Raw genomic sequence first — 21,035 nt, 5'->3', positions numbered from 1 at the left:
ACAGTTAGTTACTTTCTGTTGTCCAGCTGTGCAAGTCCACTCTTGGGTATGTTCTTTTAACAACATCTTAAAGAGACAGTTGGATCCAAACCCATTCCCCACTGGTAACCACACACTGCTCTTGTGACCAGACAGGTAGCAGTGGGAAGTTAGTTTTAGCACTCTGTATGCACCATGCATGTGAGAGCTGCAGAACAGCTTTCAATATGGCAACACTGGCAGTTGGTAGATCCTGGGGGAGGCCCTTTGGTGGTGGGCACTGCAAAGGCATCTGTTAGGAGGGGAACAAAAAAGAAATGGGTTGAAAGATAACCATGGGAGTACTGGGTGAATGGGAGTAAGAAGACATTTCTGGACAGATTGTATAGGTGATGGGTAACGATGTGAAACAAGTTGGGAAGGAATGGCATAGAGCTTTTCCTGCTGCATTCCAGCTGTCTGGGGAACACAGATGTATTTTATACTTGTGTTTTAATTCAAGTATGTTTTCTTTTTTCTTCCTTTCCCATCACCTTCTGTTTCAGTGAGGAGAAAAATGACCTAAGCACCATTCAGCCTTTGTGGACGAGGGCAGGAGCAGGGGAAAGGCAGCCAGGAGGATGGCTTTGCCTGGAAGTTTAAGGAGGCAGCCTGCTAACAGAGGCCTTGTGTCCCATTTCACCCACCATCATATTGTGGTGTTCCTGCTGACCTTCTTCAGGTAGGTTGAGTGTACCTCTGCACAGAGAAGCGTTTGTGTCAGTCTGGGGAGGTGAGGGCATGTCCAAAGAAGAAGAATGAGTGTAGGGAAATAGTCTTAACCTTGGCTGTCAGCCTTGAAAACAAACTTAAAAGCTGGTCTGGGAGTCACGCAGACGTGGAGCTGTGTGCTGTGCCCCTGGGGAGTCCAGCCACAAACAGCCCAGGCTGGCTGTGCCAAGCTGTCTGTTCTTTGCAGAAGGGTGAATGTGGGTAGGTGTGGGGAGGAACTAGCTGAAATGAGGAAGAAAGCAAACCCTCATTTACTGCCTGTTCTGACTGATGGAGCATGCTGTCAGTGCTTCTGGGGTCCTCTTCTCTCCTGAAAGTGTTGTTTGCAGGGGGTGGACAGGTCTCTAGAACAGAGAGGTCACTGCTTGAAGGTCTACTAAATTTGTTTGTTGAAAGCTTGTCTGTTAAACCAGCTGACAGCAGCTGGAGTACCACATTGCCTCTCCTTACAAACTTTGCCTTGCCAGTATCCTCTGATCTTCACAGCAGTGCTGCCACTGGTATCTAATCTGTCTCTGGAAGGGCAGTTGTAATGGTGGCTCGCCACACGAGTGCACCTTCTATTTCTCTTTATTGTGTTTGGGTTTGTTTTTTCTTTTTTCTTGGGGTACCTGATTGTTGTTTCACAGTAACCTCCTCTTCTGAAAATAAAAAAGGAGGTCCCTTCCAGTCAGGACCCTATTTTGCAGCTCCCCACTAAAATCAGTGTGTCTACCCATAATTTTGGGGGTTCCTGCTGCTGACTGCTGTCTCCAAAACTGCCAGTCCTTCGCTGTGTTGCTTGCTTAGACAGCATCTAACTGTGTTTTGAGTCGCATCCTTTCCCACTTGACCTCCAGAGAAGATTTAGCCAACCTGTGCTTATGTGTTTTCTGGCAGTTATTCCCTGCTCCATGCTTCCAGAAAGACATTCAGTAATGTCAAAGTCAGCATTTCCAGCCAGTGGACTCCCTTCTGCCTGAACAGCACGGCCCCTGAGCTCCGGCCATATGAGGTAAGGACACGAGGGATAGGCAAGTGCAAGGAAAGGATATCTTCCAGGCTGCCAAGCTCGTGATGCCCAAGAGACTCCCTTGAATTGTCAGTCAGGGACCATTCCCAGAATGTGAGCAGGAGCTTCAGGTGTCTGAATTGTGGTTTTCTGGATCATCAGGTGGTGGTGGAATCTTTCCTAGTGGTCCCCAGAGAGAAACGACTCAAGAAGCCACAGTGTTCCGATGGAAATGGGAACACTCTCTGCTGGACAGCCTTTGTAGTAAGCAGCAGCATGGTAGTGGGGGAGGAGGAGGGAAGAGGGAGCCTGTTTCTGAAGTGTTGGAGGCAATAAACAGGAGCAGTAAATGGGCTTAGAGAGCTCTAAAACCCTGGCTGTGGCTTTCTCTGCCGCCGACAAAGTGGGAGAGGAAGCACTAGCTGCTTCTCCTAAATTGATACTGAAGAATGACATTTTATTTTGCATCTTAAAAGGTCTGATTTCCAAAAATACTGGAGGCTGGTTTATTTTGTTGCTTTTGTTGTGGGGTTTGGTTTTTTTAATAGGTGATTCAGTGTTGGCTGGATGTTGAGGTGTATGTGTCTGATCACAGAAATGGTCCTTTTGGTATCAGTTTAGGTTATGTCAGTTAAAGTTCATTTTGGGAAACTGATAGAACAGATTAAGGATGTGAATAGAGAAGTCCCTTAGGTGCTATCAGTTTTCAACTTTAGTATGTCTTTTAACCACAGTTGTTCTTTATTTTTATACGTTAAAATATTTTTTAAAAATTGTGTTGGTTTTACCCTGGCTGGAGGCCAGACACCCACCAAAGTCATTCTGTCACTCCCTTTTTCAGCTGAACAAGGGAGAAAATATATATTGAGAGGCTTAGGAGTCAAGATAAGTTCAGGGAGAGATCATTCCGTGACCAGCGTCATGGGCAAAACAGACTCAACACAGAGTGAAGGAAAGAGCTCTAATTCATTACACTGCACTGCACACACAGTGACACCAGAGTCGGATAATGAGAAACCAGATCTTAAAGCAACTCCACCACCCCTCCCTTCTGAGCAGGCTTCACTTTAGTCATGATTTCAGTCCCTTTTTTGGTAATTGCTTTGTGTGTAGGCTCTATTACGATTTTGATTAGAAGGGCAATGTAGTTCTCTACTTTTAAGCCTTTAAACAACCTCTGTGGTTGTTTATTGAATTTAAGCCTAATGACAAAAGATTTAATTCTCATATCTGAGACATTTGGAGACCTCCAGGGATCTCAAGTTAAAAGTTGAAAGCTACTAGAGTAACTGCTGGCCTTGAGTGGCAAAAAGTATTTTTCAAGGGCTTTATTAGTTTTCTTGGGCACGTGAGACTTCCCAGAAGCTGTGTCAAAAGGCCTTCACCAACGTTACGTCTTTTAAATGAGGTGGATGCGTAGTTAATGTGGTCTGAGCAGGGTGCTTTCCTGAGTAGAGGTAGAATCAAACTAAAACTGATGATATTTGAGTTAGATGCATCTGTAGGTCAAGTTTGGTTTGAGTTTGTTTTCTAATGGGGGTCTGGTGGGGAGGGAAGGAAACTTTTGTCTTGATTAACTTTCTTAGTATTTTCAGTCATCCTCAGAGCTTGCTATTTTCAGCTGATGTCATCAGTCTTAGCTTGGAGACAATTGAGTTGTCTTTTCCTTTTTTTTTTTTTTGATCATCCTGAAAGTGAAATGAAACTCGGGGTAAACACAAAAAAATAACAGGGTTAGTGACTGGAATTCATAGTAAACAGTTCCCAGTCAGTCTGTTTCCTCCCCTGGTTCCTTTTGTGTTCTTTCTTTTCTGTTTGTGGTCTGTCACTTCTTGTTGTGATTGCTGCCTCAGATGCTTGAAGGGAATTATTCATTTAGCGAAGACGGCGAGATACGTACAGAGGAGACACTGCACATGAAACAGAATGTGCCTTTATTGTATTATTTATTAAGGTGCTCATCAGTGTTTCTGTGTAAGACGCTGCCTAACAGTTGCATGCTTGTTAGAAGTAGGGTTTGTTTTGCCAGTCATCTGTCTTATATCCAGGTGGAACAAGCATTTCTCACTTCTGGTTTACTAGCGTGCCCTTTAGGAGTGAACTGGAGTTGTGGGGACAATTTATGCAGTAGATAATGCCAGAATTATTTCAGTAATTAAAGTGTTGGAGGTTGCTGAGGCCAGATGTTGTTCTGGTTTGGAGTTTGGGTTTTCATTGAAAAAGGGTAGAATGAGCTGTGTCTCTCCTTGTTTACCTGTTAAAATTTTCTCTCTGTAGCTCTGGAACAGCAGCCATTTATTTCCAAATGCAGAAGAAGCAACTCTCTTCTTGGGGACGTTGGACACTATCTTTTTATTTTCCTATGCTGTGGTGAGTAAAACTAACCCAAAGCTGCTAAGCTGTGGTGGAATCTTACTGGAAAGCTCACACCCACATTTGAACAGGGTCTTCTTGGATTTGCCTAGCACTGATGCAGTTAAAAAGCTTGGTTCAAGAACAGGGGTTTTTTTTTTCAATTCTTCAGTTTCTGGTAGCCCTGCCTGTCACCAAATGCAAGAGAAATACTATCAGGATTTCTCCCACCTTTATCACCGGTGGGCGGGAGGGCTAATTCTCTCTCTCCAAAAGTTCTCAGCAGAGCTTTTTTAAAAATAAGGAATTTAATGAGCAATTACTAAGCAGAGTTTCTTTGGTGGCAAAATAAATGGTTATAATCAAAATGTAAGATGGTGTAACAGCAACATTTGTATCAGCTTGACCCTTCTACATTGGTTTAATTCTCCCAGGTAACTCTCAGGTCTTGTGGCTGTATTTAATGCTGTGTCTTGTTCTTAGGGGCTGTTTGTCAGTGGCATAGTTGGGGATCGCCTGAATTTACGCTGGGTTTTGTCGTTCGGCATGTGTTCCTCTGCTTTGGTGGTAAGTTGTGAGTGATGTAGAAATCTCTCTCAGGGTTTCTGGACAGGGGATGAGGGGATGAGAGGCTCTGCTTCTGTGTGAATCTACCCATGAGCTGTAGTTGTACCTCAGCAGTCTCCAAGTCTGCATGTAGAACTCTGTCCTGGATGCACTTACCGCAGCATCTCAAGCCTAGAGACAGATGACTCGACCCTCTGAAATTCCTATTTATGGGTTTGTGTCAGAAGGAAATTCCTAAGTTTGAGGCACCATCTAAAGACCTGACGAAGAACTTTTGTATGAGATTGGTATATTTGGACTTTCTTGGACTGTTGGTAATGTAACTGTTCTCTCAGCCCACATATGTTGTCATCAAGGCTTTTGCTTCTAAACATGCTCTTTGTTCCCTTCTTTAAAGGACATGCTAACAATGCCAAGCATTCATTTACTTACTTTGTAATTGCTGGCAGGGCATGTGTAAAAAGAGAATGTCCACTTAAAGCAAAAGGGTTCTTTAGGTTTGAGCCTGAAGATAAGTGTGGATCAGCTTTATCTCATTGTGGTTTTCTGGTTATTAAAGTAGTGGTAAAACATGTGGGGTGCTTTTGATTGAGCCAATGGCTACAAACCACATGCATCAAGCAGAGTGTACCACAAAGTGTGTTTATTTTGGCTAGCTTGGGTTAGGGCTCTCAGCAGTTTAAGACAGGGCTGTAGTACTTCTGTTAGATTTTGCTAAGGTAAAGGACTGCTGGGGCTTTTGTGTTTGCATAGACCCTCGTGGATTTGGGTGTCAGTACAACAGCAGATCAAGAGACTGCTGTATTTTTAGCCTTGTTACTGAAAGTATTTGTCTCTTCCTTCTCCTCTCCTGTTATAACAGCGCTGTTTACGAAGATAAAAGTCTTTTGGAGTGAAAGTGCCGTGACAGCAGGTTTATCTGGAGCCGCTTGAGCTCTGGAGTCAGTGCTGTGGTGGCTCAGCAGAGGGTGCTGTTAGCTCTGACCTGTTTCTTAAACAATGCCAGGCTTCCCTCTGGACCTTCTCGCTGAAATGTTGTTTCTTTTTTTAGGACCTGACTCCTGCCTGGCTTTCAACAGTAGCCTCAGGGTTTCTTCTCTGGTTTTGTTTGTTTGTTTTCCCTCCTCTGTAGGTATTCTTCTTTGGCACCCTCACCGAATGGTTGCATTTCTACAACAAGTGGTTCTACTGCTGCCTGTGGGTTGTGAACGGCTTGCTGCAGTCCACTGGTTGGCCCTGTGTGGTTGCTGTCATGGGCAATTGGTTTGGAAAAGCTGGGTAAGCTGAGTTTGCTTCAGTGACTCATTTATCTGACCTGCTGAGTAGCAGATTGAGCTGAAAGTCTCAAACCAAAAAGGCCAACTGTTAGTCAGAATTAAGGTTACGTGGGATGAAAAATGCCTTACTTGTTACTGTTATCTCTTTTTTTAAATTTTATTTTGTTTTAATATTTTCCTGGAACCACAGAACAGTTTGTCTGTGTTAAAGGCACAGGTTCAAACTTCAAAAGTCCCATAATGCAGGGTGGCTGAATTTGACTTTTCATGCCACTGGAAAACCTGTCTGTGTCTGCTGAGACTGACTGGATCCTGACTCACTGTAGGTTCAACTCCACCTCTTTGGGGTATTGCAGATGAGCTCCAGCCATAACTTGTAACCCTGTTGCTGCCAGCTCACCTCTGCACTAACACAGGTGTTTCAGCATAGAACATTCCTCCCTTATCAATTTGGTACTCCCAAGTTATTCTGTGTTTTAGGTGACCTCTGAGTCTCTGAAGTGGACTGAGAGAACACTATAATTTTATTCATAAGTTCACTTGAACTTTGTCTTGCTCCTAATGTTACCTGTTCTCACATCACCTCTATCAACTATTCTTCCCTTCTGCAGGAGAGGCTTTGTGTTTGGGCTCTGGAGTGCCTGTGCATCCGTGGGAAATATACTCGGGGCGTTCCTTGCCTCCTGCGTTCTCAAGTATGGCTATGAGGTAGGTATTGCTGCCTGGCTTCTAGCTAGGGCTGTGTGTCTGATTGGGTGATGTGAGATTAGTTCCTTATCTTGTCTCTGAGAGGTAACAGGCTCAGAGTGTCCAGTTTCATCTTCCTGAGTTCTGTGGTAGGAAGCAGTAGGCAGAATAGAAAGGGTATTCCTTTCCTGACCCTGCCAGGCTGGGAGGAGTGAGCTGAGACTTGTCTGTAAATAGGACTAGTATTATTGAAGAGCCCTAGTGTCAGCGTATGCCCTCTTCTGATTTTGGTTGGCTTACAGTGCTCTTTAGAGTCATCCACAGGTTCTCACTTAAGTGAAGTCACTGCTGCTGAACAGTGGTGAGCTGCTGGTGGGCACAGAGGTGTGGGTTCTGTCACTGAGAAGAGGGCAGGCACGTGCCATGTTGCTGCCATGCAGCAGGACCAGCAACTGAACATGGGGTGTGTGAGCAAACCAGTGCAACTCACAGCATATAACCTACAAGGACAGGTTTAACAGAGCTGAGCTTGTCACTCTGGAGATGAGGAGGCTTAGGGTACTAAAAAGCAGCATTACAAAGCCTGTGAGAAGACTGCTGAGAGGTTAGAGACAGACTTCCCTGGGTTTTGTGTTGAGTGAGCTAAAAAGCAGTGGGTGTCAAGTAAAGCAGGGACAGCTCTAACTGGATGTGTGGAAAACTATTCAATGCTGAAGTTAGTTAAACACTGAAACAAGGGGCCAGAGCCTGGAGGATCTGCCTTTGGAGGACTTCAAAGCCCGATTGAACAAAGCCCTGAGTGACCTGGTCTGAATTTGGTGTTTGTCTCTTCTTTGAGCAGTCCCTTCCAATATATGTGGATTTGTGGTTGTGTTGGGTGAGCTCCTTCCTTACTGCTATTGCCTCAGTACACTAAAATAGCGTTTCAGTGTGGTCTTGCAGCCTTAGATAGAACTGAGCCTGTTCAGGAGATGCAGAGGTCACTTATTTCCAGGTTTTATGGATGCAGTCTGGGTTGGTGTAGCCGTGTTTACTCTCTGACGAGGTTGGAATGTAAAGAAACCCTCTTAAGTCAGGGAAGCCTGTGTGCCTGAAGTGTTTTTAAAAATAATGTTTTATTTGTCTTCAGTATGCTTTCTTGGTGACTGCCTCAGTACAGTTTGCTGGAGGGGTCATTGTCTTCTTTGGGCTCCTGACGTCACCGAAGGAAGTGGGTAAGTAGAAGAGGGGCTGTAGCATTTCGGTCCCTTCACAGAAAGCAGATCTGCAGCTGCCCAGGGAGCACTGAAAGTGTTGCTCGTTCTGACAGCCCTTGTCCTCAGGGCTCTTACAAACCAGTGTTGCACTTCAGTGTATTTAACAGAGCAAATGCTTTACTCACTGAGATGACACTAATGCCACTGTACATCATGTGTACAGGGACTGGATATTGTAAAAAGCAGAATTAGCCAGCCTGGCTCTAACATCTCCATTAGGATGTGCCTAATCAGTTTTTCTTCACCTGGAAAAGTTAGCATATTTTTAAAGAAACAGTAGGCAAACTCATAACTGGCTGTTGTAGGAGAAACTGTGGCAAGCCTTAACTGTGCAGTGTGAAGGGAACATGCTTTTCATCTGGAGGTCTCCTGCAGCCAGTTAAATAGCTTGCAGGTTGGGTATGGTCCTTCTCTGAGAAGATGGTAGGCAAGCCAGAGCGTGGCAGGAAAACAAAAGAACTTTTGGGCTTTGACAGGGCCATGCAAGATGTTTCCCAGGTGCCTGCAAAGGCTATAAAGTCGGTAGCACTAAAGCTGCCAGGAAGAGTGATCATAAGAATGTTCAGCAGCCCAGAAAGTGCAGTGCAGTTCCCAGGGTTTCTGCTCCAGCAGAGGTGTTAACAGGCAGCAGCTCTCTGAGTAGCTGCTGATACGGTGAGCCTCTGTGCTCCAGGGAAGTAGGAGCCAGGTTCAAGGATCCCAGCCCCTAAATAAGGGAGGAATGCACTAATTTGTTGTGTCTTCCAACTAATGGCCAGACACTCAGAACAGACAGAGCCGACGCCAGGATCAGACAGAATACTTTCAAGAGCGCTAGAAGACAAAGGGTAGAAACTGGCGACACTGCAGAGCACCATCTAGAAGAGTTTCTAAGCCAAAGGAGGATGGAGGTATGGGAGAGCAAGGGGGTTGCTAGAAGGGAGAGTTCTCTAAAAGAAGCGAGCGTAGCTTTAGAGTGGGGAGAGGGTGAATAGGCTGTAGTCTGTTGTTCCTGTTGCATATCCCTTATATAACTTAGGCCTTCCCGAGCTCGGAGCAGATGAAGATGGGGGTGCAGAAGAAGATGCCAACAGACCTTTAATGGGTGGTGATGATGCAGATGATGACGATCGGAATTACTCTATACAAGCAACTGATGTTGACAACCAGCCAAAGGCCATCGGCTTCTTCCAGGCTTGTTGCCTTCCAGGTGTAGTGTTGGTGAGTACGGCTACACACGTGTTCTTGAGTGGGTCCTCACCTCTAATGTTGTTAAACATAAAGCTGATTTTTTTTTTTGGTCTTGTCAGCATTTGTTGACATTGCTGTTAACATGTTGATTGTGTGCTCTAATTGCTGACATTTGACTTCTTGTGCTGTTAAAACCTTGGAGCTGCAACTGTTAGCCTTGTACTTGTGGTTTAATGTCTGGGTATGTGGTTGCACACTGCTTTTCCCATCAGACTCCTGTGTCATGTAGTACATGTAATGAGCTAATGAAGGGCAGCAGAGCTACTGCCCTTCTTGCTGCTGAGTTTCGAAAGGAGGACATGAAGTGATGGTAACTCCAGGATGCTCTCTTGGTGAGGTGGCTGTGCTGCCCTGAGGATGTGATTCTCACTGTTAGCTGAACATCCGCAGAACTGATATTTGGTTTGGGTTTTTGGGTTATTTTTTAGCTGCCTTAAAGCAGAAAACTGTCCTGAAAAGCCTCAGTCAGCATGAGGTAACACGTGGCAGAGTAGGCGTTTTTTTATAAGCAGCTGGAAACAAGACCTGGTGATGCAGTTTCCACATATCCTCATCCTGCCCTTGTGTCAGGGCTTGTACTTCTGCATCAGCAGTATTGCCCAGTTCATGGGTTTGGTTCAGCTGAAAAACTAACCTGCCATTAAAGCAGTGTTAAATTTCTGTGCTGGTGGGCTGTGTGCCCTCTGAATGCTAGAAACCAGTACAAGAGAGGGGGTGGCTGGCTCAGTTACACAGTGTGAAGTGTTCATCTGATCCTGAAGCAGAGCTGCAGAACAGCCAGTATTGTCAGATACCCTTCATGGGTAAAGTGCTTGCGTGTTGTGGTTAAGGCAACACAAAACCTAGAAGGGGTTGGGTGGGTTGTCAGTGTTTAGTGTGCTGGACAGCCACAGTTGTGTCCTTAAGACCTTGGCTGAGGAATGGCAAAAGAAAGCTTGCTTGAGTTCTTTCTTAATATGAGTTAAATTCTGCATAAACTATGGCTTGGCTTAGGTGGTGGTAGGGATGGGTTGATGTACAAAGAACCTGTAGGCTGCATTTCATAGTGGTGGAGGCTGCTTCAGTTGATGTGTGAGGGTTTTTTTTTTTTTCATTGAACAGAATATAAGGAAGGTCTTATACAACTGATGCTGCTGTTTCTGTAGTTAGAACTTTGAGGTTGTGTTCTGTGCCTTAACCCAGCAACATGAATACCTCTGACTTTGTTTTATCTGATGCCAGATCAGTGCCCAGCCAAACCAGGACACTGTGTCAGATCAATGAGAGACCAAATACTGAGAGAACCTCCAAAGCCTCATTAAGATTCTACAAAGACTTTATTTGACACACTTTTTTCTCCCTTTCTTTTCCTGCTGAGCGATATGATGAAAGAGTTGTAGTACAGTTCTCTCCTGAGCCTCTATAGAAATCCAGTGTTTAGTCAGTCAGTCAATCTGGTGGATGTTTTCTAAGCATGTTGTAATAAATACTGCTTTGTACAGTGCACTTCTCACACCCAGAGGCAGGAAAGCATCCTCGTGTCTTACATCTACAGTGGATGTTAGCTTGTGTCATGTAAGAGTAGAAAAGCATCAATTACACAGCTAAAAAGGATGGATCTATTAAAATAATATAAATTCAGAAGACATGATTTTATGGAGCTTAATGTATGAAAAGATCTGCTTTTGAAATTCAAAGACAAGTGTGTACATACACATACAATCTCAAAAGCAGTGATTCTACAGGGTGTTTTTGCCAACCTTCCTCCTTATGTGCCTCTTCAGAATGGGGTTCCCTGAGCTGCCGTGTCAGTGTTTATCAGGAGGCCTTACAGAAATAGTGTGCTTAGTCCTCGTGCATGCTGGACCACTGATCCCAGAGAACTAACTTCTGCCACGCTCCTGAAAGCTCTAAAGAAGGTCATCTGCTAGCTGAGGAGAACTTGAGTCTGGTAGCCAAAAGCAGGAGGTTGTTTCAGCTGTTGGGTTTGGAGGCGTGTGCTTGGCTTTGGCCAGACCTTTCATCTCGTGTCCTGGAGGTTATGAGCTCTCTTCTGGCACTGTAAGTGGGTGAGCCTTCTGAACAGCAAAAGATAGCACAGAGGAACTACTTCACATAGCTTTTCACAGCATGATGCACAGATGACTAAATCTCAAGTTTGCTTTATGTCGTGTGGTTGGCTCCTTTCTCTTCAGAAGGTGAATTAAATTTCCTTCACTTTTTGAAGCCTGGTGTCATTTCCTCTCAAGATTACACTGAAAGTCTTTTAACCCATTGCGTTCAGTGAAAAGAAAATAACCTTCTTGACAGTGATTTTTGTGTTCCTGGGTTCCCTTTGATGTTCAGCATTAAGCTTTCATAATGCTGCCTCCTTACATGAAATGCAGCAGCACTTCTCCTGAAAGCTTTAGCTGGATACAGAGCTTTATGGGAAGAAGCAGAAATGCTGTTTGTGTGTCTCAAGTGCTAACTGTTGGCTCTCCTCTTCTTTGTTCTAGTACTCTTTGGCATATGCCTGCTTGAAACTGGTGAATTACTCCTTCTTCTTCTGGCTGCCTTTCTACCTCAGCAACAACTTTGGATGGAAAGAAGCAGAAGCTGACCAGCTCTCAATCTGGTATGATGTGGGAGGAATTATAGGTGAGTGAGCAAGCGAATGACATCCTCATGCAGCAGCCCTGCTAGTGTTTGGAAATGAAAGACAATAATGCATCTCAGAGCAGCCACATTCAGTAGGATCTAGCTGTTTACTGTATATATGAAGAGGTTAATTATGTATGTTAGCTTGGCTATTGGGTTGGTTTTTTGTTGTTTTTTTCTAAAACACGGAGTATGGGAGGCCCTGAAGACTTTACAGGCACAGTCATATTCTTGGACATTACCCCAGTGGGTATTTTTCTTTACTGGCTAGGACTTTCTTGAGAAGCACTGTGTACAAAATAGTGGCCCTGTTGCTTGCTGCTTCCTTTCTGACAGGTACCCTTGAGGAGGGTTTGTGTAAGGAGCTTACTAGGATATGTACTGTCCCTTATGTCCTGTATTTTTAAGGCCAGACTCAGCACAGTTATCAACAGAGCAGACACAACTGTGTTACACTCAGAAATGAAATGTAATTGCACTTGGTTTTCCTGGCTGCAAAATCTGACCCTGTTCCTCCAGAATAAAGAACATACTGTATATGTGTTTAGTCTTCCACTCTCATGTGCTTGGTTTCTTGCTTTATTACCTTGTCCAGTTAGGTTTCCTAGAATAGACACCTTTGTTTTGGTCTGCTCAGGGTCAGTTTTTTCAGCCTCTGTGGCATTTTCTGAATTAGGTGTTCTCAACACTTTAGTTTTTACCAGCAGGCCAGTTCCTACAGAGGCAGCAATGATACATGCAGTGATTTTTATCAGCTATCAGCATTTGTTGCAATTAATTGCACCTACCCCTAATTAGGTGAGACAGCAGGGAGTGCAAGGCCCCTGTGTGCTAATGCTTTCACTGTGGAAAAGAGTAACTGCCTTTTCCTGCACTTCTGTTAGAGACCAGCCATGGTTGCTTACGTCCAGAGTTGTGGTGATCCTAGAGCTGCAGTGGTCCTACAGAGGAAGGAGAAGGAGAGCAGCAGCATTGCCTAATTGAGTGCCAGAATAAAAAAGAAGTAATACATTTCTGGGGAAGCAGTGTGAGTAGTTTTCCCTGCTCTGTCAGGATCATGTAAGTTTACCATTGTCTCTGTGTCTGGGACAATGAGGGCAGGAGACTTAGTTTTCAGGATTTCGGAGAGAATGGGTACTGATGAGAAGGCCAGAGGCCACTGCTCAGTGAAATGAGTTCTGGTCAAGCTGTTAGCATCTTCAGCCTGACAGTGGTTTGGGGGGTTTTTTGTTGGCTTGTTTTGCAGGTGGGACTATCCAGGGCTTGATTTCTGATGTGCTGCAGAAGAGAGCCCCAGTGCTAGCAATTAGCCTGCTCTTTGCTGTAGGATCTCTCTTTGGATACAGCCGTGAGTATGATTTCGCTGCGCAGTGATAAGAGGTTCGTTTGGTACATCCTGGAGGCAACCAGAGCACAGCCTATTCTAATTACCTCTTCTGGTCTTGAAACTGCTTCTGGGCCAGGGTGGTGCCTTTTTGGTCTGTTTGGCCTGAAGAGTAGCACTGCATAGAAAGAAATCTGTTCTCTGCTTAATGAGGTGGAAAAGAATTAGCTGAGTGGTTGGATTTCCCTGTCGAGTTAAGGTACTGACCCTTCTCCTGTGTCAGTGAGATTTGGGGGGGTTGGGGTTTGTCATTGTGTCAACACCACAACTGGCTGAGCAGGAAATCTCACATGGAGATTTTCAGAGGAAAGAAAATCTGGGGACGGATCTGTGCTGGAGTATATACAGACTACAAAGAAGCACAAGTGTTAGCTTCTCTAAGTGGTGAAATTGAGGAGTTTCTGCCTCTTTTATAATAGACACAGTTCTTGGTGACTGGTTATTGAAAGGAGCCTGTCAGGAAGGCTGCGTAGGAGGAGACAGGCAGATTTAATTTCTGTGGAACACCTGTGAAGCTCTTCTAAGGGTAACAGTTCTGTATCTTCAGACATGGTGTCCGGTGGTGCCAGAGTACTTCAACTCACTGAGATGTCATCTCGTTTCTCCGTGTCTTCCTGCGAAGCAGGGTGGTGATACAGGCTGGCTTTTGTAGTGCACTGTTGAGATCTGGGCACAGAAATAGCTGCCAGAGCTGGACATGACCAGCAAGGCATGCCTTTGAGGCACGCTGGCTTACTCAGGCGGTCTCAAAGTAAGGTCAATAAGGTGTAATCATTAAATCGCAAGGATTGGGTTTGGTGGAGTTTTGTAGGCCCTTGTGCTAGCTCATTACTTTAAAAAGTAAATTGGAAGAAAACATAAAATTATTGCTGACAATGTTTGGAGTTTGTTGTAGATAGCAGAGTGGCCAGAGGTCATAGAATCATAGAATCATAGAATGGTCTGGGTTGGAAGGGACCCCAAGGATCATAGAGCTCCAACCCCCCTGCCACAGGTAGGGACACCAACCTCCAGGCCTGGATCTACACAAGGCTGCCCAGGGCTCCATCCAACCTTGGTCCAAGGTGTCTGGTGCTTAGCTTTGTCCAGCCAGATACAGAAGTCTCAGACAGGCAATACAAAGTTACTGTGATTAATTAAATTCCATCAGCCAAACCAGGAAGCTATGTCATGGTCATAGCCTTTCACATAAGAGTAACAGTGACCTGGGAACACGTGAAGAGGGCTACAGCTTGCTCTATGCATGGTAACTTGACCCTATGTTGAAGCAGTGAGTAAGGAATTCAGGTGGTGCCTGGGGGCGCGGTGTTGGGGAAAGAAAGCAGTGTCTGGAAAGCAGTGAGACTGTAGTGGGAATCCAGCTATGTGGTGCTGTTCCTGGAAAGGCAAGCAGGACCTGTAGATAACCCAAGCCTGGCTTTGTAAGGAGGATATGGGGCATTATTTAGAGCCTTATTTAGGTGGTTGCTGGGTTACTACCTCCAGATCTAATCTCTGTGTGTTAAAGAAGATTTTGGAAAATTCAGGATGAGTGGAAGGGTGATTCAGGTGCAGAATGGTGGGAGAGATTGAATTGAGTCTGACTTCTGCAGGGAGACAGACAGAGGATTCTCTTTCTTTAAGAAGGGTAAATGCAAGCTCTTTGGCATAGAAAGAGGCAGAGCAAGGCCTGGAACCCAGAGCCAGGCAAATCCAATATCAAACCAGGGCACAAAACTTTAACAGCAAAGGTGCCTTTTCTACTGTAAAGTGCTGTTGGGAAACTTCTGGGTCTTAAGTTTCTAAATGCCTTTGCAGTAAGACTAATCTCTGTGGAAGTCTCTAATAAAATAGAGGTTATTGTTGTCGCTGTGTTGCTGATTGAACGGGCAGTTTGACCTGGATGTTTGCATGCTGCTTTCTGAGCATAAATAAGTGGCTTTCTGAAGTTCATGTGTTGTATTCACACTCCTCTGGTCTTTCTCTTGCAGGTTCTCCAAACAGCAAACCTATCAATGCTGTGATCATGGCAATTACAGGTATCTTATTAAATATGTCACTGTTATCCTCTACTAGGCATATATATATATATGTACATTGTAGAAGAATCAGTAACACCAGCCTCAGGTTTGCAGAAAGAGTAAAAGTTGGGCCCTTATTTCTCTTACTTTTGGAATACAGATGTAAGAAAACTGCCTTACAGGGGAGTTATAGAATATACAGAGCATACAACAAGGGCTTGGAACTAAAGGTGTCTGCCCTGGCTCAGTATAATGAGGACAAATTTGTGCCAAAATAACTAGCAGGCAGTCATCTGGTATCTGAGGAAGTATATATATGGCACAAGTCATGAGCTGCAGCTCAAATTTGAGGGTGTTTGTCTGTCAGAACCCCAAATATAGCCCCGTGTACTGTGAGAGGTCACAAGCTTTGTGTGCTACCAGACATACTGTGCTGTGTAGGGGAGGGCTGCAGACACAAGGCATCCCTTCTATGAGGAAAGGCTGAGAGAGGGGATCTCATCAATGCTTATAAATATCTAAAGGGCAGGTCTCTAGAGGAATGGGGCCAGGCTCTTTTCAGTGGTGCCCAGTGACAGGACAAGGGGTGGCGGGCACAAACTGCAACACAGGAAGTTCTGTCTGAACATAAGTAAAAACTTGTTCCCTGTGAGGGTGACAGAGCACTGGGACAGGCTGCCCAGAGAGGTTGTGGAGTCTCCTTTTCTGGAGAGATTCAGAATCTGTCTGGACACAACCCTGTACAACCTGCTGTAGGTGATCCTGCCCTGGCAAGGGGGTTGGACTAGATGATCTCCAGAGGTCCCTTCCAACCCCTGCTGTTCTGTGAATCTGTGTTATGGAATTAACATGAGCCTGAATGAATAGAGCCTTTCTTTTCAAATACTCCTACTTCAGAATTCTGTTGCATTTTTCCTCCCCCACCTCTCACCAATCCCTGGAGACTGAGGCCACAGCGTGGGGACACACTCCTCTAAAGTAGAGATGTGTCTAAATCTGCTTTTTGTTGAGGATGTGTATGTGCCTGCTGTTCAGAAGTAGCTTTCTGTCTTGTTTGGTGTCCTGGCTCTCCTTGCAGTGTGTGCCCCAGCTCATGACCTCGTTTTTGCTGTTCAATGGCAATTGCTGTGTGCATACCCCAGTGGGTGCCCTCACTGTGTGCTTCAGCTCTGAGAGTACACTAATACTTAGTCTGTGGTCACTGTCCCTAGACTTCTTCCTTTTCCTGACCTTTGCATGGTAGGACATCTGTGTTTTGAAGGGGTTCTGTTGGGACTCTGTCCTCGTGCTTGTTTTGGACCAAGGCTGTTTTCCTGGCTCTCCCAGGGTTTTTCATCGGAGGCCCTTCGAACATGATCAGCTCTGCAATCTCTGCTGACTTGGGGCGCCAGGATCTGGTGAGAGGCAGCAGCGAGGCCCTGGCAACCGTCACGGGGATTGTGGATGGAACGGGCAGTATTGGTGCTGCAGTGGGCCAGGTGAGGCTACCACAGGAAAACAGAGGTCTGGGGAAGGAGGCAGAGTGTCTGCTGTGGTTGGAGATGTTAGCTCATTCCTCAGTCCAAAGCTCTCCATGGAGAGGGAGTGATGAAGAGGGGGCTGCTTTGGGGTTTTTTTGTTTGGTGGTTCTTTTTAATGATTATTTATTTAAGAAACAACCAAGGGAAGGTGTGTTTTTAAGCTTCCAAGGGAAGCAGTGTCAGTACTAAACCAAGTATTTGTAGCGTGAATGTTACGGCGCTTTCATAATTCAAATGAATTCTAGAGACATTCAGATCCTGGGCTCAAAAAAAAGCAAACAAAGGCCAGCTTCACAAAGAGTGACAAATGAAATCTGTTGAAGTTTGTTTGGGATTTTTTCTTCCGAGGTCATAGCAAAACTGTTGCTTACAGAAGAGTTGACCTGTATAACTGAGTAAAATCAGAATGCCCATTATGAATGACAAGCGTTCATAAAATCTAAAAATTGCCCCTATTTGTGGTTCCCTTTTTTGTCTTGGGATGTCTCTTGCACCTTGTAAATCCAGCACCACTTGCTTTGATAGTCCTCACAGTGTGCTGCCAGAGGCCTGAAGCCTAGACTGTTGAAGAAAAGGAAGCTGACAGTGTGCCCACTGGGGACATTCTTCTCAAATATGAGCGTTACCTATGTGGAAGAACATGGTGGTGCTTTGGGGAGGGGAGGATTTAGTATTAGGGTCAAAGCCAGTCCTGTTCCAGGCATCCTCTCGTGCTGGTAAAATAGCATGGATGCAGGCAAGGCATACAAGTTCCTTTCCTGGGACAGGATTTGGGTTGGTGCTTGCCATTGGTTGCCTGATAAATAGAATCATTCAGTCTCTGGTAGGAAAGATGCCATTTAGCTCCATCAGACATGGAAAATTACAAGTGCTTTGTGGATATCTTAAAGTGCACTGTTACACTCAGTGTTCTTCTTGCATTGTTTACAGTGTTTCTGTCCTCCCCCACACGTTCCCCACACATTCAGACTTACGTCATCATAAAAATTGGGTCTTTAGTCCTGAAAAAGCCCCACCTGCCTCCCATTCTAACGTTGCATTTAGTTCATCTGGCTGAACCATGATGTCATTCCGGGGGTGTGTGAATAACAGCAAATGCACAATGAGCCTGTTAGAAATACAGATCCTGCTTCGTGCCGACGTACCCAGCAGTGAAGAAGGGAGGCCCTCCTACAGCCTCTGCCTGTGAAGCTCCTGAAAGGGAATGTGTTTCCTTTGGAAGCCTGTGTAGCCTTGTTGAACTAAGGTGCAGTTCAGAACAGGCTGTGGTCTCACGTGCCTTGCCTGCGATGAAGGGTTAAGTAGTTCGTGATTGCACAGCTCTTGAAAATGAGTCCTGTGTAATTTATAAGCTGTTCTAGAGCTTTTAGTTCTTCTGAGAGTACTTACATCCACTTATGCACCAGTGTTCTGTGCAAAAATCCTTGTATTCAGCGGAGTCAATTTGTTGCTCTTTGAAACTGTAGCTCAGCTCTGTCTTTATGTGAGTTAATGTAAAGCATTGGGATGGCATCTCTGCTTTGCTGAGACTGTGGGTTTTACACAGAAAGGCTGCTGTCCTGAGTCATCCCTTCTGACAGGAAAAGATCAGCTGGAAGGTTTTGTGATCAGCTCTGTATGGTGTGTTAGCAGCCCACAAATTCCTAGAACATGAAAGAGTGATGCCCAAAAGTCATGCTTATCTTATCAGTCTGAATAATTTTTTTCCCCTTTCTTTTTAGTATCTTGTGTCTCTGATCCAGGAGAACCTGGGATGGATGTGGGTTTTCTATTTCTTTATTCTAATGGTAAGAAATCACTTTGATCTTTTTTTTTTTTTTAATCTTTGTTAAAGTTCAATTTGCACTAGAAAGTTTTTGTGAGAACTTGAAAATTGTGAGTCAGACGTGCAATCTGTATCCTCAGCAGCCGTGGACTCAGATGCCATTCTCAGAGGGGGCTGTGGTGTGCCTTTGCCTCGGGGTGTCAGCTGGGTTCAGTTTGGATCCTTTTAAAGTCACGTTGGCCAACAGGAGCTGAGATTGTGGGAGAGGCACAAAACTACTTGCCTTAGAATTGCCTGTGTGAATCTCCTAAAACTCATACAATTGGACTGACTTCCAAGGCAGGACCTTTTCTTCCATCATCCCCAAGATAATTCCTGATATTTTCAGGGAGCTGAAGTTAAGCTCCCTGAAGAGCTTAACTTTGTTAGCCCTTGGAGATTAGTGGTGGGAGTGATGAGGATCTTGAAACTTAAAATGAAAATGCCTTGCCTCAGTATACAACAGAGCTAGAAGACCGGTCAGGCCCTGAACTCCTCAGCATTGGCAAAACACTGTACAATTCACTTGTTCTTCTGTGCTGGAAGTGCCAGGGAATTGTCTTTGCATCTGCACTGAGGAGGGAAAAGGCCACTTCAGTAAGCAGCAGAGGTGGCCAGGAGGAAGGCTGTTGAGAAGGTGAAGAGCTCATCTTTTTCATGGAGAGGAGATCATGACAGCTGAGCTTTTCTGTGAGCTTAGTCCTTCCATCAGTGTCATGCTTTGTCATCACTTCTCTTCTTTGTCATCACTTTGCTTTCTGGGGAGGCTGGGATAGGGTTAATTTTCACCAGAAGTTGGGATGGGACACAGCCAGGACAGGTGACCCAAACTAGCCAAAGGTTTGTTTATTCCATGCCATATGATGTCATGCTCAGTGTAAAAGGGGGCTAGTCAGGAAGGGGTGGTGTGGGTTGGTGATGTCTGGCTTCCTGACAGCTGTATGGTGTGAGCGGTACGGTTGTTGGTGAGAAACTGCGTTGTGTGTCACCAGGTTTGTGTACTGCTACAAGTCCAGTTGTTCCTTCCCCCTCCCTGTGCTGTCCCAGTAAGCTGTCCTTATCCCAACTGCTATCCCCAGCTGCCTTTGTCTCCCCATTCTCCTCCCCATCCTGCTGGGGGTGGCGGTTGAGCGAGGGCCCGCGTGGTGCTCGGCTGCCGTCTGGCGCTAACGCACGCCAGAGGCCTCAGACGCCCCCGGGAGCGCGGGACGGCCGCAGCTATGGCTGCTCCCCGCTGACTGTCCTGGATGTGCTTCTCTTCACAGACGAGTTCAACGATCCTGTTCATCTCACCCTTAATAGTGAGGGAGATCAAACTGCTGCTGCACGAGCGGCGCCTGCAAATGCTGGCTGAGTGACTTCTGCGGGCCTGACAGCGGGGACACTGAGCACAACTCTGGGAGGCTCCTTTCATAAATCCTCCAGGTTTGGGCTAATTCAGAGTGGCTCTGTAAGACTTGACTGACCTGTCTTTGCAAGCTCGATAGTGAAGTACCAAATACCCATCCCAAGACCACCCACGTCATGGAGCTGCTGACCTGAGCCGGACAATCCACGGGACTGGCAGATGGGCCCAGCCTACCAGACTTTTCCATGTCAGCAGCCACGCCCAGGGTCTTCTGTTGGGTGGTCTCTCTGCTATACCCTTTCTTATTTATTTCTGGATGTGCTGACCAAAGGTCGACTGTTGAAAACTGACATTGGTGAGGCTGTCTGGGAGTGAGTTTTGGTGCTGTGTCGTGCTGGTGAAACCACGCAGCGCATCTCATGGGCAGTCCAAACTTGTGATCACTTCAGCTTTTAGAAAGGGCGAAGATAACTGTTGGGAATTCGCGCTGTCTGGTTGTTTAAAAGATGCTGTGCAAAGACTCAGCAACAGACAGACCTCTGCTGTCTTATCTGGTTAACAGTCACATCTTCCAGTAGATTCACATGGAGACCTTACCTCCATATGTGTTTTTAGCATTTTTTAATAATAATAATGTTACTAATCTCCGGGAAATGAGATTTTGGTTTTTAACTATTTAAGCAGAAAGAGTGCAATACTTCCCTGTGATCTCTGAGAATAAGCCTTAATAGATCCTCTGTGTCTAAAGGATCCTTGGATGGCTTTGGGGATCATTAACGGGACACAAATACTTTCACTACCATTTTGTTATTTGAACTCTGATCAATGCTGACCAAAATGGGACTGACAGGTGACTCTGAAGGAAGCTGGTGTCACCGATTTCATACTCACTGGGCAACTGCTCATCTCCAGCAGAGTGGAAATTAAAGGAATTTAAGGGACCTGGTGGCTCTCTGACATGGGCTTCCAGACAGGGACTGAACTTACTCGTGGAAAAGCATCGAGGTGCAAGTGCTGCTGTCTTCCCCCATGCTCCTCTGCCAGCTGCTGCGAAAGGGACCTCAAGCTCCAGGATTGTAAACCTTGAGTTCTGTCTTGAAAAGAACAGTGGATGCAAGCCACTGCCCAGCACATCACTGCACTTAGTCTGGTGGTATGCGCCTATTTCGCGGTACCGCGGTAAGCGGGATGACCGACCGACACCTCTGAGCTTTGATGATGGTGGTGGGGTTGTCCAGAACCTTCTCAAC

General features: G+C 45.5%; 1 protein-coding gene across 1 annotated transcript; it reads left to right on the top strand.

Moving 5' to 3' along the window:
• Positions 1–593: 593 nt before the first annotated feature.
• Positions 594–19,795, top strand: SLC37A3 (solute carrier family 37 member 3; the record flags this gene model as incomplete). Its single annotated transcript, XM_084264905.1, has 14 exons — positions 594–700; positions 1,630–1,744; positions 4,019–4,111; positions 4,577–4,660; positions 5,793–5,938; positions 6,549–6,645; positions 7,754–7,838; positions 8,899–9,080; positions 11,588–11,729; positions 12,976–13,077; positions 15,084–15,131; positions 16,440–16,591; positions 18,355–18,420; positions 19,703–19,795. The coding sequence occupies exons 1-14, from the start codon at positions 600–602 to the stop codon at positions 19,793–19,795; spliced, it is 1,506 nt and encodes a 501-aa protein (XP_084121031.1). The 5' UTR covers positions 594–599.
• Positions 19,796–21,035: the final 1,240 nt, after the last annotated feature.

The sequence above is a fragment of the Gallinula chloropus genome (genome assembly GCF_964237585.1).
Source record: "Gallinula chloropus genome assembly, chromosome: 1".
NCBI lineage: Eukaryota > Metazoa > Chordata > Aves > Gruiformes > Rallidae > Gallinula > Gallinula chloropus.
This window is presented reverse-complemented; position numbering and strand designations above follow the sequence as displayed.